Here is an 18,660-nt window from a genome sequence, read left to right on the forward strand (position 1 = left end):
ACAATTGACTATTTCTTGCATAACATCAAGTTATAAATGTGTACATGGCTTCTTATCAATAAAGCTAAACAACAGACTATTTTTTCAATAGTTTTACTCTTTGCAGATGTTCTTCAAAAAGCAGAACAAAAACATACAAAAGAGCCTGCCATTCTGACGGCATTTTTAAGCAAAACAGCGTATAGCCGATACCATATCGTAATCAGAAGCAGTCGATACGATGCGACAAAAAGGATACATCTGTACGGGGAAGACAGATTAAATAGTCGCACACTGGTGTGTTCTTTGTATTAAACTCAAAGAAGTGAGAAACAATGGAAACCACAGAGAAAAGTTCAGAGGCAAACAAAAAACCCAGGAGGCTGAAATCTAACAGACACTTACTAAGAGGCATCCGTTGTATCAACAACACTTCTAGATCTACATGCATCACACTAGGTGACTGCCGGGATTTCTACATGCATCACACTAGGTGACTGCCGGGATTTCTACATGCATCACACTAGGTGACTGCCGGGATTTCTACATGCATCACACTAGGTGACTGCCGGGATTTCTACATGCATCACACTAGGTGACTGCCGGGATTTCTACATGCATCACACTAGGTGACTGCCGGGATTCAATGGAAGCGTAAGCACTTAAACGTCTCCATCACATCACAATTGTCTCAACATTTACCAAGCATTACAAAATTGAAAATATAAACCAAAATGGAAAAAAACAACAACAACAACATCTTGAAGACGACAATGAATAAAGTAAAACATATGTTATGAGTATCCTCGACAACCAGATACAGACAGCTCATGGAAACGCATATATACAACCGGGGCTCCTTTATGGTAAGACGAAGTCAAACAAACTCAGCTTACCGACAGAACTTGCCTAAATTTACGGCTTTAAACTTTGTGCTCATAAAGCATTGTTATGATTGTATCATTGCACAAAAATGTAAAAAATTAACGCAGGTAAATCAATTTGTCAAAACGCATTTTGCTGAACTTAATAATATTGTCATAGTTGAGAGAGTATCCCTGAGTCCATCATATGCATAACGTATCGAGTCTAAGATTGAGACTGAGATTCAGAAAAGTTCAATTTTACTGAGTTAACAGAAGCTTAGATGGTAACAATTGTTGTTAATGTTACAATGATAATAGGTTCTACAATTATACAATTTCTTTCAAAACTAGTCATATTACAGATGTTTCGAAGTATACAAGAATTCATTTTCTGAAACTCAAATTGAAGATTTCATTTCTACACGTGAACAAGATTAATTGCACTGTTTCGCTTTTGATTGTAAAAAAAAGTCTTACTTTTCGCACAAAAGATAGTGAAATGGAAAAATAACTAAACAACAAATGCCAACCTATAGTGTTGTACATAAGGAAGTTTATGGTGTATTTTTTAGACACCATAGTGTTTCAAAAACACTTCCTCGAGAAGAAAAATCTGATCGCAAACAAAATTGACTACACACAAGTTAGCTATTCCCCATAGTATGCGGTCGTGGTTTTTTTGAAAAAAATGGGACTATACTCTATACATATGACATAAGTTGCTTACAGATGCGTTTTCTTTAAAGAAGATTTGATTTTTCAGCAGGACTACAAGTTGTGAGCGAAGTATAATCCCATCAAACTTGAGAATCCTTGGACTGTCACTCTGTTCACTGAAATATATTATGTTTGACTTCACAAATAAGCCATGAAATATACATCAGAAATGAAATATCAATAATTTGTATCCTCACTACAAACCTATACCTGCACATGGCTACAACAGGAAACCTATACCTGCACATGGCTACAACAGGAAACCTATACCTGCACATGGCTACAACAGGAAACCTATACCTGCACATGGCTACAACAGGAAAGGCAGAGGAACAACAATGTCAACACGTTATTTATATTTATTACAGATAAGGTTTTTTGGTATTTTCAGGATATTATCTATACCAATTGAATTTATTTTTGATTTTCGCGTTATATACATATTTTTGTGTGAAAAAAGATAATCAAATACTATTGGAGTCAATTATTTGTGTGATTTTATAATTCTGAACAATAACATCTTTGACAATAATCATGTGTGGACCATGCAAAACAACAACAAAAACAATAGTTATACTCAATGGGCATAGACATTTTCTCTTCGCTAATGGAATTATTCATTGTTTATGCACACATGGCACATTACATAACCAATTGTGACAACTAACCAAGAGATCAACATATTACAGTGTGTTCTTGCACTGTGTATACTTCTTATTGCCCCCCCCCCCCCCCCCAAATAAATCGAAGCGATCATTTGCTGATGCGATACATTGATCGGCTATGCAATAAAGATATTTTTTTGTTGTTGTTCCTAGCAAAACTAGTGTCAATAAAAGTGTCAACTAAGTCCAAACGAAGTTAAGTAAGCTCAAAACATTATTAGCATCAGGGGATGTAACTTTGACTTATGGATAATATAATTCGTGTTTTAAAAACGAAAAATGATGTATTTGCCATGGGGATTGGTGGACAATGGTGGCGTGACTGTGTTACATTTTTCAAATAAATCAGCGCTACAATTGAACCGCAATTAATGGGCACCCAGAACATAGAAATGTATTTATTGCATGTACCATTCCATTATAAATGATCGGAAGTGATACTTAGGGAAATTAAAATGCAAACATAAACTTACATGCTAGTGGGGTCCAAACCAGTTTTTATTTCCATATCCTGAAATAAATGAAAAGTATGAATAATAAACAGACATTTTGTATTGATGTTGAAAATCTAAATAAATGAAACCAAAACAACAATATCTATTGTTTCTGAAGGAAAACATTATACCATCTGCTTTCTTTTTAATCCGCTACAATATAGCATACATATACTAGTATATTAACATGTTATGATGTAGCAAACTAATGTTGTAAATATGTTGAATAAATAAATTTAAACTAAATACAGCCACATAACAGTGTAGTTTTATGAACATCAAAATTTAATGAACAATTTAGAAATAAGTGATGCTGAGAACTTTTATTTACACGACATCATATTCACATATAACGCTACCACAAACAAACCTTGAACGTATAACAAAGAGCCACTACATGCGGGGGGATTTTAGAGCAGTGCACGAGACACGCACATGTATGTATTTTACAAATTGTTTACATTAGATGTTATTCAACCGATAAAACATATAAACCAAATTGAAATAAAACGTAACCAGATCTCACATTAAGCCAAATCCTGTTTATTTTATTAACCGACCACACACACACACAGGCATTTGCTTGAAGTCAAACCGGGTATAGCCTTTGACCCAATTCATGTCGGGGCAATGTATGTGTGTATCTTAAAGGTTGCAAACAAATTAAATACACTTAGTGTTTTGAGTAGTATTGATGTAATTAGCATGTAACATATCAATTATACAATGAAAACTTCAGGGACAAGCCCAGTAGTCGATAGGGGCACACAGCAAGGGCAAAAACGACAATGAACTAGAGACGATATACTTGCTTTCTTTTCAATTAGATCGTCCCAGTTGGATATCAACGAAATGCTGACCAATGAAAAAAAAATACAATGTTTTACTTTAGAAAGTCGGTATGTTTAATAGTCAACTGCTGCTACTTCTAGAGTAAATCCGTAATGATATACACAAAGTTTTATTGGTGCATTTGTACTGTAAAGCAATATAGTTATCATTTGTTAAATAAGTTTGAGATTAGAAATACAGTTTTGTTATATAAATGATCAATTCATATCATTCCTTTGGTTTAAAGATGTGCCCATAATAGAAGAACTATTTGACACAATTACACAACATTTCACACAAAATACACCTCAGAAATCGTACTTCATATAGAGCTTTTTACTTTTGAATCATGAGTAGGAACCTCCAACTTCCAGTACAAGTGAATATTTCCCATTAACGTTCTCCTTGTTGACAAGCGCGTACGATTTGGACAAAAGGCATCTTAATTCATTGTCCACTTAAAATCATGTTCAGATTAACATCCGAGTTTTCCAAAATTCCAATTAAAAGCATGTGGTCAAAACAAACTCGGAAGCGTTGTCCGATAATTAGCAGGTTATCATATATTCGTATATTTGGGAAATAAAAAGGGACGGCACGCGGAAATACGGTCTGGATCGGGTGAGGATGAGAAACCATGTATGACAACAAATTATAATGACATACATTGACACTGATATCAGCTAGATCTGACACCTCTGCTCTATCCACTACGCTGACCACTGGGTAGGCATTATGTGCGGTCGTCTTGAGAATTCTATGCAGCACGGACACACGAGTACGAGGAAACAGGAAATGAAGGTCACTACACATCGCGTTCTTCGCTGTCAGTCTAAATATAAACGAAAATATAATGAAAATACAAATAATAAAAATGAGTCAGAACACCTGACACTGTACATGTAACAGCTGATGTCAGTGGAGTTTAAGATCTTACTTTATAGTCAAAACGTACAGCTTAATATAATCAACATGACGTTTTTATGTCATTCAATCGTTCCTTTGACCTATAAAATGATTATATTTTGTCCAAAAATAAAAGAACATACTTTTGTAATTCAATGTTATTCTTTGAACACCCTTGACAAAAAAAACTCGGACAATGGACCAGGCTACAATTCGCGTCCTATTTATAATTCTTAGTGATACTCATTTTCAAAATCAATACATACACATGTATACCAAACATGAATTTTGAGTGATAAATCTTTAATTACTTACTTAATAATGCATTTATGAAAAATATTATTAACTGATAACAAGATTGTAACCGTTTATTTAATAGCAGAAAGCGCAAAAATATTAAATGTTTGGTGAATGCTAAAAGATTTACTGTGGTCTACTATTGTCTCATAATGTAGCAATACTATGTTTTATGCTCATCTCTTTCAAATTAAACTTGGTATCCTTCATAAGAACCACTGTCTCGACATCTATTAATCCTTTTTGAATATTAAAACAATATTTTTAATAAGAAAATTTAATAATTGATTAGCAATAAAGCCCTAAACTGACTGATTAGTAAAAATAGTAGTTTTACCTATGCATTCCTTCTGGAACGTCCCATTCTAAGAGAGGAACTCCTTTCAGGTGGATGTGAATGTCGTACAAGCCTTCGTTGAAGAAATCTCCACACCATTTGGCCACCTGAAAACATAAAAAGCGTAAAATCAGCAAACAAAAACGTTACATTAATCCTTTGCATTAATATTTATGTCGATTCAAAGTAAAACAATAAGTCAAACCACGGCTTTATTTGACGCATGCCATTTCCTCAAGGCAAGATGTGATTTATACTGCAAAGCAGTTTTAATACGGGTATTCAATTAATGCTAATAATACACATGTTACTATAAATAGTAAAATTTATTATAGAAATTCGTTCCCGCATAATGATTATCGTCTCCGCCCGTGAGATTATCACGGCACGTCAGGGCGATTATGGCATTATTGCCTGACGAAGACGAGAACGTGCACACTGACGTCATTTTCACGAAAATAAAAATGGCCGCCGTATACTTGGTAGGCAAACAGTTATACATAAAAATCTTTAAAGGAATTAAAATGGCATTATCTTAGTTTAGTTTAGTTTATTTTATAAATCAAGGCATGTTACATGCATGTGATTTGAACATAAAAATGAAATACAACTACATATAAAGCGACAGTTTAAATATAGTCTTTAGATGTAAGAATAGATATATTAGTTTTGTTACATATCAACATTAGCAAAAAAATTCAAATAAATGATACAGGGAGAATGAGATCAATTAAAGTTAGCTAGAATAATTTTACAAAATAATGCCATTTTCACAAGTACAACTCTATTTTTAGAGTTCATCAATTGTTCAAATTTGTAAACATTAGGATGTTTAATATAAAATTGCTGAATATACTTTTTTCTGTCATTGCTAAAGTATCTGCATTCCATTAAATAGTGATATCCATCACCCAACAAATTATTAGTACATCAGTGACAAACACGGTTATTATTTCTAACAATGTTTAAAAAGCGACCTTTTTCTATTGGTAATTTGTGATTCATAGTTCTGAATTTACATAATGAATAAGCTAAGTTCAAGGGAATTATATCAAGATAGTTCTCAAACAAATGATCATTAACCCGAGAATTTAACACAGATTTAAAATGAGTGACACTGTTAACATTTTGACAAGTGAAATAATCAGACATACCAAGGCTATGCCCTGCGGGGACGAACTGATGGTTAAACAAATGCCCCCGCACCCCAGATACTCTACATAAGGCCCAATCTCCGCTACATTTGGCGCTATGACAAAACCACCGCGGTCACCCGGCCCTGCGGGGGCACATGGAAAGTAAAAACACGGCCCTTTTCCCCGGCTATCCCCGGACCTGGGGGGTGGGGGCGTGGTTACAATTGACTGGTGCATTAGCATTCAAAATTTTGCTCCAATAACACAATATCCGTGACTTAACATGCAAGGCTAGGGGTGTAACACCCAATTCACCATAGACCATACAATTCGGTGTACTTGACTTTAATTTGAGAACAAACCTATAAAATTTTAATTCAAATTGTTCAATAATTTTAATATTTTCGATACCCCAAACTTCACAGCCATACAATCGGTACAAGAATAGTGAAATTAGTTTTACCAATAATGACACCTTCCGTGTTTCAGTAACGAGTACTACCCGAAACCGTACCAGATGTTTACATTAGGTAAAGGTCATAAAGCAGTGAGACAAGGAAATGTTTTGTTGAAACGTTTTGTTTTACTTTATTCGCTGAGAAATGTTAATTATTCCAGCGAAATGGCTAGGGCCATTCAAGTCGAGATTCTTATGAAACTGCTCCTAGGCTTGATCGACCCTAGCTGTGCTCACCTATTGAAATGAACATCACAATCACCAGATGTAAAACAGTAAATATTTGAAGAATGGAAAAATTGCAGGCTTATTCTGAAAGCATGTACGAAAAGGTTTGCTATTTTGATTTTCAGTCACTCGTTATTTTTCTCAGGTAATTCCATTCAACTTTGAACCATTTTGTAATTTCTCATTTTTAAGACTTTCAGACCAAATGCGAAATATATAACATATCCTTCATTATTCCACAAAATCATGTTTTTAAATCCATTTGAAATCATTGCCAAATGACAAACATATGTATTATACGGGATAATACATGGTTGACCATGGCTTTTGGTTGATAATTGCCAAAGTGAAAATAATTCCACTGGTGACTGGGGCAATTATCAACCAAAAGCCATGGTCACCCATGTATTATTCTATAAATAAACTACTGCGACAAGAAGAGAAATATGACGTTGTTCTTCATGTGTAAAACGTATAGGTTAAAATGAAGACACAGACACGACATCAATACAGGCGAAACACTTCAAATAGTTAAACGGTCATCTTTATCGGATAGTTACACTCCTTCTTCACTATTATGTTCGTGTATTTTTTGTGGACACCAATAGGTTGTCTTAACTATCATTTCCATGTTCATGTGAAGATATAGGCCGACTAATCTAATAATTTATATTGTAAAACAGATTTCTTTATTATATACTAATATAGTGGTAATGGTTTAAAATGTAGTGCATTATGTTATTTATCACTATTTAAAACGTTAGAAATTCGGATCAAGTTCATTGTTAAAGCGAAGTGTGATGCCTTGGTAATATTCATCCAAAGCCAGACAAAGCTCCTAAGAGTGTTATTATATTCATTTACCAAATAATCAGAGTTAACAGTTTTCTTGTATAGCCAAATTCATTGGAAAAGTTGCTGCAGTGATTCTTGACCACTCAACAAGACACCGGTACATACTTCCATCAAAACGAAAAACTTCAGAATACCAGATGTTAGTTGCCCATCCATTATACTAACATGAACTAGTATATACCGTAAGCATTTAGTTCAAATCAGTAAGTGATAACATAAAATACCATTAACGTCAACATTAGTGGAAGCCCGTAGCTGATCTCGTTGGTTGATTCGATCAGAATGACAGTAAGACTGATAGTCATTCGGACAACGCCCCCGAGAAAAGCGGCAGCTCCGATTAGAGAGAATGTTCCCAGATAAATTCCTCTGTCGTAGCCTATAACGCTGAAAATATAATGAGAATCGTGACTATTAGATTGATGAATTATATTGAATTCCCCACCCATAAGAAAAAAAACATTTCAAAGAGTGTTTTTTAATTGATTCTAAGTAAATAGTATTGTTTTATGTTCTTATCAGAACTGGAAAGCCTGTTGACAAACATTCATTTAACATTACACACAAGCAAGGGTATACTGCAATGACCATTTACGTTGGACCCTTTATGAGTACTGCGCGTGATCAGTTCCACGAACTCGTATCTTTGATTTCATTGTAATTCATTTGATAAATAAATTTCTCGATTGAGTTTGTTGTTCATTGTTATTTTTTTAAAGTAAATTTACATGTTTTACTTTTTCATTTATTGAGGTTTATTATTTAAACAAATGCTGTTGACTGTGTCTAGCTTGTACGGTACATGAGTGCTTCGAATAAAAGAAGTTACAGCGTTACTATGGACACATTATTGACAAGCATTAAGTTCTAGAGTCAGCTAGGAACAAGACAAGAAGGGTATACGAACGTAGTTTCAACGTATTTAAACCGTATTTGAATCTGGACGAGTAGGGTAGAGACAAACGACTGTTATAATTCGAACCGCTATCGAACCCGCGGAACAAAGAAAATGTATAAGGTTACTCTGTTACCTATATAATGTAGTACGGTATTCACTCCTCAAACAATACAGCGTCAATGCGCATGAGCAGCGAAAAGACAATAGTAATACAGTTTTCATTCTATCGAAAAGTTTTTACATGTTGCAACAGAGCGCGCAAAAGTATTCCCGCAGTATGTGTATATTTTGCTTTGAATGAGGGCTTTAAACAAAGATAACTTCATTATTATTTCTTCACCATTTTAAAAGAAACAAATGTGCAGTCTACGCCGCTTACATAACCCCGCCTTCGGCCTTTTACCAGAGTTTGATTGAGAGTTTAGTTTCTAAAAACACTTCGAAAATGTACTTAAAAGCTGCACTTTCAAAGATTGGCTGTTTTGACATCGTTTTAAGCTTTTGTCTCAGAATCAGCTTATTTCGATAGCAATGCCTTCAATTCAGTCATATAAGATAACCAGACAATAGAACAGATCTTAATTATTTAGAAAACTACCGATATTTTCATTTTTTATTAAGTGCTAATAATGTTTTTATCTATTAAACATCACCTACCGAACGTAAATATGAAAAATTGCCACCCGATCTGCTGCCAACAGTCTTGTGTCACTGGTTTCCGGACATTAACGCAAACAGCGGCTCCTTACAACAACAACAACAACAACAACAACAAAAGTTGTCAAAAACGGTCAATTTATCAGAGTGCATAGTATGTATAAAACTTGCCTATGATATAATTATGCATATTAAATACATTACTTGACAAGCAATGTAGCTACAAAACGTCCATAAGCAGCCCCGCACAGTAGACTGGGAACAAACAAACCACTTGGTACCGCCACGCCGTAAGTCCAACAAGCGAGTAGGAAGAAAAACACGAAGAACAACGCCAGAGTTGACAGGTCAAACTCTCCTAGTAAGACGAGGAGAAAAGAAGTTAATATACTTCAAATAGAACTCGAATAAAGAAACACTAGAAGTGTAAATTTAATCAACAAATTGTTCCCGACGCGCAAAAGAAGATTACACTTAAAGAGATATTGACCTACTAATCAGGAAATGTAATGTCAAAAATGACCAAAAGACCGATGTTTAAAGAAGCCAGGTTTTCAATATTTCAGGTTTCTAGATTTTGTTAAATTTAAACTTTTTTTTAATTTAGCAACATTAAAGAACTTTTGCGTAAATTATAAAATCTATTAAAGTGCTGAAAATACAGAATTAAAAAAAATCGAAATTTTTTAAACAGAATATATAGTTAATAGTTATGTTTGACTTATTTTATTCAAAAGAGGTGACTGATTCACTAATGATATAATGTATTAGATTGCTAAAACTAAATAAAAAGTTTCATGTATGTACTAATCAACGCCAGAAGTTAGAAAATTAGAAGCCAGTAACACAACTTTTGGAATATTCATACAGCAAACTAACAGTGGGCTTCATTGCATATGCAAGGGGGGCAATTTGCTTCTCTGCAAACGAATGAAACATGGATCTAAATGTAGAGGCTATCAATCAAATCAAATTCTCATATATTGCAAGTCTGTCCCACTGGTTTTCTAGCAATTCGAAATAAAGTTATTTCAACAAAGATAAAACATACCAGGTTGATGAAAGAGTTGTTTAATCGCTTCCTCTTGGGAGTTAAAAAACAACGTTGCCATGTCATTATAAGAACCTTCCTCGCAAAAGTATGTGCGCACATCTTCTTCGATTGCAGAACTTGTTGTATTTGTCATCTAGAAATTAATAATGAATTAAACAACCAATCCTGGCAGACACTATTCACAATGTTACATCCTTTGAGAGATGTTTAGCATTTAAAATGAAGCGTAAATAACCTTTTTTACATATATATGTAGTGTTCCTTTTGACCTTGAAGATAAAATATGTACATTTCAATGCGTGTTAAACTGACATGATACCCAACATTGCTAGTATGTTCTACTTCACGGCACGTAATGCAAATAAGGACACTATAATGAACGAAATCTAATTAAAATATATCCTTGAAGATTACTTACAATGGAAGGAATTGGTTTACAGCGGCCCAGCATCATTGAAGCCACGAATGCTACTGTTGTGGTCACCATAGCAACTAGAAGGGATTCTAAAATTCTTCAAAAAAATAAACATGGTTTATAAGTTTAGTATGTAGAATCCTTATGGTGCTATTTATGTGATATCATAAGCTATGTATAACGGTAAAACTGCGATGCCTCGAGCAGGCGATTTCTCGAGGACTGAGGATTGGTCGATGTCAAGGTTAAATACTGGCCATTATTCCGTCTATTTGCATATGAATATACTGAAGACAGATCGAAACCTAAATTAGTATTCAAAAAAGAATTCCCGATTTGCTTACTTTACCACTGGCTGCTTGGTGTTCACGTGTTTCATTCTGTAGACAGTAAGCCACTTGTTGAGTTGGTTAAACAGGGCGCCTAGCAGGCCACCGATCAGGCCCATGAGCACGAATATAAAGAGATCCAGCGCTGTCCACAGTCGGCATGTTCCATTCGTCTTGTTCTCATCTGCACACTGTGAAGCGTAGACACGAACTGTGTACATATCACTTTTCTTGTTGTAAAACATATTGTTGTTGTTGTTTTTGTTTTATTTAAAAGGTCACTGTAAGCATAAAGTAACTATTTCTACTTATTCATGTAAAAATACTTATATCTTTAATATTGTTCTTAAATCTCTCTTGTGGAGGGATTATTGATTGTTTTAGATGGAATGGATGTCCGTGCGTCTTCCAATACAAATTTTGTTTTGGGACAAAGTGGTGTCGAAAACCAGTGATAGGAAGTGAAAGGCACATCTTTGCTAAAAAACACAAACTATTTTGTACAGTATGTTGCTAGTATAGAAGGAAATAATTCATAGACATTAGTATGGTATGCACCAACATCAACATGAAACATACTAACTAAAGAATTATATGGTTATTGTTAGTCTAAACTTTATTAAACAAATAACATTCACACATATGTATATGTATAATGATGAAATACATCACCATGTGGTCGAGGATCTGGTTATGGTTACCTTAAAGACCCCGAAGTTAATGAGGCCGGGGGAGTAAAATAGTCCCCAACTGTTGGAGTCTAACCCACTGAGGAAAAAGTTGAGCGTAAAGGTGGCGGCCATGGAACACACAAACTGAGCAGAAATAATGTATATAATTAATGGTATATTATACATACATAAGTTTTCACTAAAAATGAGCAATGCTTTTTAAATGGTACTATAATATATTAAATAACTTGTCTTTCAAATTTCACCAAATTTTGGGTAAGTATAATTACATGTAATCGTTTTTAAATGAATGTTCAGTCAAACTACGCTTTGTCGACCTCTGTTATCTCAATGTTTCGGTTATGTCGAACTCTTTTCGAACGTGATTGATTTAGCTGGACATGTTTTGTATTTCGGTTATATCTTGAATGATCGTTATTTTGTAATATTACACGAGGTCCCTACGACTTGGACATAGCCATTTTCAACAAAATACGACGTCGAAGTCGTAGGGAGACTGCACAGAATATACAGAATCGTACCGTTCTCCACGTGAGTTTCTGGTTCCAAAATGAGCATCCCTCTTCCAGGGAGAATAACACGCCTCCAATCGGGGCCCCAAATGCAGCTGTGATAAGGTATCATGTATCATATGAAATAGTGGTGTGCCTAATGATATTGAACGTGCTTTATATTGTTTAGTTTTATCACAAAAGCCATCAAAAAATCGAATCTAGTCTGGGCTATATATATGAGCTTGCGTCGTAGGCACCTATCACGTCAACTATGTTTTCATGACGAACACACTTAGGGTGGTCCACCACCATTTATGCATTAGATTATTCAACATCTTTAGAATATATGAACAACATTCACTCAAATCAGAATTCCGGCATGTTGAAACTTAAAGACAAAACTATACAAGTGTAGGTTTTGTCTAAAGTCAATAGTTGTTAAATTTGATAAAATTCATTATATATATATATATATATATATATATATATATATATATATATATTCCTTATAGGCGCTTACATGGCTTGTCCCAGTAGCTTTTGTTGTATATATTATGATACACTTACAAATGTATTTCATTATTATACTAGTGGATAAGTGTTTTGTCATTCTTTTATTGCGATTTTTGAAAACTGCTGTGTTTGTTTCCGGTTCCGGATACCTGATACCTAGCAAACTGATGACACTTAACATAAATTTAATATTATTGGCCTGGTCTACACAATATACCTGCAACACCTGCCGCAGCTCCACCGGCCACGAAATCTCTCTTGTCTCTGAAAAACAAAAACAGCTCGATCATTGTGAGAACGGACTATGAATAAAAACAGCATAAAGCACGCTTGCAATTGTTGGATAATAGTATCAACAGAGTCAAAACGTAGACGTTCGAACTTACAAATAGGTAAAGCAACTTTGTTTTCGGCTTATATTAAATGTATAGGAGTCACAGGCTCAGACACTCATGTGACCGTTGCGGAGATCGAGCCCGAAATTTCCATGCTTGCGAGTCGCTTACTCTACCAAGCCCGGATAACACACACATACTCTCTGACCTGCTAAGTGTCATAGGGGTCTCAAACAAGCTCTGTTGTGTATATTCATCATATTAAAATGTCAGAACTTTCAATAAAAGAAAACGCGTATGTCTTATGATTTTTCTTGAAGGGACATTTCTGTCCAGTATTGTATTTCTTTGGACGGATAAGCCTTGCAAGTAGTATTTATAAACAAAGACATATCTTTGAAAATTAAAGCACAGTCTAGCGTTTTACCTGTCGGTTCGAAAGAAATCAAACTTCGACTTTATCTTCTTGAATGTAATACTTTGGAACTGAAAAGAAAGAAAATATATCTTAACAACAATAATAGACAACTACATCTACCTTTTCGACAACATTAACTTCATCTTCCATAAAAACGTACACACAGTCCGGTTCCTTTATTAGTACTAGAGTTCTAAATCAAATAGAGTAAAGGCCAGCTATATATACGACTAAGAGTGAGAGTGGTCTAGTTGTAAATGTGCCCATCTCTCACTCGGAGATTGTGGGTCGATCCCTATGGAGGCCAAAAGTCCAGACGTGTATGTGTGTATTTTAGGTTTGTAACATTGATGATTTACCAATTTACATTTTACAACCACCAACTCATCGGTTGTATGTTTACATTTTACACTGCACATTTTCATTTTTCATTGTCCGTTCTCTCGTTGCATCTATTCAACAGACGATTCAGTCGTGTTTAATGTTTATAAAGTTGTGTATGGTAAACACACGTCATGTGAAAACCACATGCCGAGGGTTACATTGCGGTGTGTAAAAGACAGATTTCAGTTCGTAGTTCTACAGAGTACATTGTATGGTGGTGGCTTCATTCGCAGTTGAACATGTTTACGAGATGAATTTAATTTAATTTATAGATAGCTCCGCCTTAACCATGTCTTAACTCCTCCTTATGTCATTCGGAAATGTCCGCTATCACTCGGCTCTATTTAAACCAATTATGGATACTTTGGACCATGGACATTGCGAACCTTATTATGGACATTACGAATCATCTTTATTATGACACTATGGACTATGATTTGGAAACAGGATGGATTATAAATCATTTCATGTCGAATAAAATAATATATGGTATTACAACATGTTTTTGTCTATATAATAGTAATTAATACGCACATATGACATGAAATGAGATGTATGCAAAATGATACTTGACTCAAACACAACAAAATGTAAGTCTTTAACATTTAATTATACTTCAAGAATGAATAGTTCCATTGCATTATTTTTCTTTTAAAGCTGCACTCTCACAGATTGACCGTGTTGACAACTATTTTTATTTTGCTTTGAAATTAGCCAATTTTTGCGTAAATGTCTGGATACCAGTGGTATAAGACTGCTGACTCAAGATCAGATACAGTTTTTCAGTTTTACGTTCGCAAATTGATTTTTTTTATGGCTAAAAGTGATACTACAGTAACGTTTTAAGAAAAATGAAAAATGTCGGCAGTTTTCCAAACAATTTAGATCTGTTTTATTGTGAGTTATCTTATTATTTGTATAGAAAGGATTGCTGCCAAAATCAGCCGAGTCTGGGACAAAAAAAAGGTTGTCAAAACTGTCAATCTGTGAGAGTGCAGCTTTAAATTACTATAAACACTATTTCAAATTCTACCATTAGAGGACACTATCTTGCCCTTTTGCAATGTTTAAGATTGCAAGTAATATTAGATAGTTTAAAATTTACGAAGAAAAAAATCTAAATTTTCATTAAGTTGAAATTATTCACTTAGATGCCCCAGAGGTTTATTACCTGGTAGCTGGAACTGTATGGATAAAAAAGATTACAACTTCATATAACCCGTACAATATACTGTAACGAATATTATTTTATAAGTAATTAATAATGATAGTATCTGTCATGTGTTCCCGTTCCGGATAGAAAAATCCGACCCGAGGGCACCTGCGTTGCCAGGTAACGAGGCTTGCCATTTTTGTATGTATCATCAAAAAGCGCGTGCGATGATGTTTATTTTGTTTTGTTTTTTAAAGTATATATTTGTAAAGTAAATGTTAATGGAACTTATCTATTTAAATCTCATAATTATGATTACATAAAGTGTATTATAATTTTTTTATTACGTCACAGCGCGTGACTCATCTGGCATGGGGGATGCCAGATGGAGTTTTCCAGCACGGCTGAATTCACCGGAAATGCCTATCCGGTGTGCTAGAAAGTATTTTAATGATGAAGTCAATTTATTGCTAATAAACAATTATTACTTGCTGCTACCTTTTATACCCCACCCACACTCAACAGTCAGGGCTTTTTTCACATTTAGGTGAAGCGGCCCTAGCCCTTTCGGAGAGGAAAAATCGCGCGTTTGTTTTTCTAATCTAAGACTCACGATATCTATTTTTCATGTTCTTGAAATCCCCCACTTGATTGTTATGGTTAACAGTGGCAGATCCCGTAATTCATAACTTGGGGACACAAGTGGGTTGGAGGGCTGTTCTTCCATCCACATGGATATTTTGTTTCAATGATGTATTGAAATTACACGTTTACACCATACATGCTTATTAAGATAGTAAATGTATAACATCAGACAAAACTAGGTGGATATCATTATGATGTCCATCAAAAATTTCGTGGGTTTGCTGGAGCAGGTTTTGAACAGGGACTTGCGTTAGAGGGGCGTTACTTAGGGGCACAACATTTTGGACATGATCCCTCGAGTGGGCATGACATTATTATGTTTAAAATGTGGGAAGTGGGGTTTATGGGTACTCCCCCTAGAATATTTTAAATAGTTTTAGGCTGAATTTGGTGCATTATGGCGTAAATAAGTACTTTTTTCTGAGAAATATTGACAAAAAATAACCTTTAAGTTTACTTGCGGGCAAACTGGGGGGGGGGGGGGCACAGGCCCTACAGCTCCCCCCACTGAACGACCCACCCATGGTCCACTTGGAAATAAAATAAATGAACAATTTTTGCTTGCTTGGGTATATAAGTAAAAAAAAAACTGGCAGTGGCAGTATAAATCTGGGTCCGTGAGCCCAGCTCAGATACACCCAACTGCAATTGACTAAATAATATGGTGATTTATAACCCATTTAGGAACATTGATCGTCAAAATAAAATAAAAGATGAAGTTAATTTTAGTTTGTTATCTCCCTTGCTTGATTCGAAGGAATTAAACGAAAGAAAATCCGATTCTTAGCTCCGCCCATTCATTTTCGTTTCTTTCGGTGAGATTTACCATATAAGGTATAGGCAAAATCGTCTATCCTTGTAATTCTGAACTTGTCAATTTACTTTTGTAAACCTAGACTTGTTGGACTGCAAATGTTCATTTTACGAATGCGAGTGTCGACTGTAGGATTGCAGTTTTACATATGCATGATTCGGCTTTCTAAATTACATCATCATATTGTTAAAGGCAAGTTATACGATCTATGTTTTAGTGAGTTTTTACAGGTTAGATCTGACAAATATACATTTTGACTACTATAATGACAAATGACAAATCAATACGGAAAAACTGACGAATAGAAACAACAAGTAGCACGTCTGCATTGACAAATGTAAGAGATGTTTAGTACGATTAAGAAGCACATTGTGGGAATTACACGTCTGGACTTTTGGCAACGAATAGCCTCCATAGATCCCTACTAGAGGTAATTTCTCATAGCCTACCAAAATTGATAGTAGTACTATGTTAATACCCAGTAAGCGGGTTGGGAGTGAGTGATTCTCTTAGCGATCAGCTGTCTTCACAATAAAAAAGCTAAAGAAATTAATAAAAACTATGTAACCATAGCAATACGATTCCAAATAGAAATCTTATACAAGTTCTTTGAAGATAAATCAGTTTAGTTGAATCATATTACAATTACCTGTGGTATCCCTGCCCCGATAATAGCGCCGCTGTGAATCATCGGTCCCTCTTTACCGACAAATAAACCTAAATAGAAACGTATACAATAAGAGGAGTGTTCTTTAGGCTTGAAAAACAATTAAAGTATGAATGCATTTTGAACCTTGAATGATGCGACCCTTCAAACCCCGTTGGCTCGAACTCCCAGGGGCCGTCGAAAATACCTCGAGCCTCGAAAAATTCGAGCCAAGCGGGAATACTCTCCGTCATTATATTGAAAACGGTTCTTTACATCCAGTTTGAGCCAACGGGAAAATCGAGCCAAGCGAGTTCGAGCCAACGGGGTTCGACTGTAATGTCAAAATGTCAAATGGATCTGTGTGTATTTGAACGAAAAGCCGCAACTATAATAGAAACTTATAGTGATATAGAGAAAGAGAAGTCATATTTATAAACACACCTCCAGCCACGCTGAAGAGGACACCTACAGCTTTTGCAATAAGGGATTTGAATCTGGCTACTCGAGGTATTTTTACTCCGTTCAGATAGCATTTTATTTCCGGAATACCAGATCCTGCAGCAACTGGCTGGTGAAAAAAGAGCAGTTCGTTAAACATCTTATTTAAACATAAGGAATGCATTCAGATTCAGAACAAATAAAACTGTTTTTTACAATGAAATGGTTAAACAAAGGTACAAAGGATGTTTTAGTTTAGATAAAAAAGTTAAATAATACGAATATGTTTATTTACTTTATTTCAGAAAGTGCATGTTTCGTAAGCCAAGAAATAACAGCAAAAGTATATGTATTCTCAATACCCAATATCACTGACTTAAGCTATAATCACTTATTCAGTGATATTCTAGGTAATCATATTGTTTAAATATTTTAGTAAAACCTTTTGGCTACCTCGTACACTGTCAGGCATGTTGCGATGAAGACAAACCCCGTGTTGATGACAACCATGATGACGAGAGATACCACCAAACACCCGTCCGCGGAACACAGCTGGATAGCTAGCCAATGTCAAGGTCAAAAGATCTTCAACATCGACCAGATGCATTCTTAGAACAGTTTGGTTCAAGGAATTATGATTAGTTTACCGAAGCAAGAACGTTTTGAGAACACTTCCAAACAATGAGTACAATACAAACAACGCAGTTCAAAAGTTCAACGCTATGACCAAAGAACATCAACACGCGTTATTGGAAGAAGCTTGCAGTTGATAATGTATTGAATAATTTCAAGACGAATATATGAAAAACAAATATACAAGAAAAAAAATATAATTATGAAACACAAAGATACAATTTTTTTTTTTTAGAAAAATCGCTACAACGAGATTGTCCCCTTTAGCCTTTTTTATGCCATTTCCCTCATGTCTATCGTCGTTACACGTGGTGGTGATCATGTCGTGTGTTGTTTGTTCTTATTTTAAACACTGATGACATGTGTGCGTT

At 34.9% G+C, this 18,660-nt stretch overlaps 1 protein-coding gene across 1 annotated transcript in view; it reads right to left on the minus strand.

Annotated features, from left to right (window-relative positions):
* LOC128246235 (H(+)/Cl(-) exchange transporter 6-like) overlaps nucleotides 1-18,660 on the minus strand; it is a 39,049-nt gene that overhangs the window by 14,729 nt on the left and 5,660 nt on the right. Inside the window, exons 6-21 of the mRNA XM_052964427.1 lie at nucleotides 18,110-18,216; nucleotides 17,660-17,786; nucleotides 17,219-17,286; nucleotides 13,583-13,641; nucleotides 13,038-13,084; nucleotides 12,335-12,420; nucleotides 11,823-11,936; nucleotides 11,137-11,312; nucleotides 10,796-10,889; nucleotides 10,375-10,510; nucleotides 9,528-9,681; nucleotides 7,993-8,155; nucleotides 5,093-5,199; nucleotides 4,219-4,384; nucleotides 2,701-2,738; nucleotides 1,573-1,678 (exon numbers count right to left, since the gene is read on the minus strand). Of these exons, the coding sequence (XP_052820387.1) occupies nucleotides 1,573-1,678; nucleotides 2,701-2,738; nucleotides 4,219-4,384; nucleotides 5,093-5,199; nucleotides 7,993-8,155; nucleotides 9,528-9,681; nucleotides 10,375-10,510; nucleotides 10,796-10,889; nucleotides 11,137-11,312; nucleotides 11,823-11,936; nucleotides 12,335-12,420; nucleotides 13,038-13,084; nucleotides 13,583-13,641; nucleotides 17,219-17,286; nucleotides 17,660-17,786; nucleotides 18,110-18,216 (1,748 nt within the window). The remainder of the gene's footprint in view (nucleotides 1-1,572; nucleotides 1,679-2,700; nucleotides 2,739-4,218; nucleotides 4,385-5,092; nucleotides 5,200-7,992; nucleotides 8,156-9,527; nucleotides 9,682-10,374; nucleotides 10,511-10,795; nucleotides 10,890-11,136; nucleotides 11,313-11,822; nucleotides 11,937-12,334; nucleotides 12,421-13,037; nucleotides 13,085-13,582; nucleotides 13,642-17,218; nucleotides 17,287-17,659; nucleotides 17,787-18,109; nucleotides 18,217-18,660) is intronic.

This window comes from Mya arenaria, chromosome 9 (assembly GCF_026914265.1).
Source record: "Mya arenaria isolate MELC-2E11 chromosome 9, ASM2691426v1".
Taxonomy (NCBI): Eukaryota; Metazoa; Mollusca; class Bivalvia; order Myida; family Myidae; genus Mya; species Mya arenaria.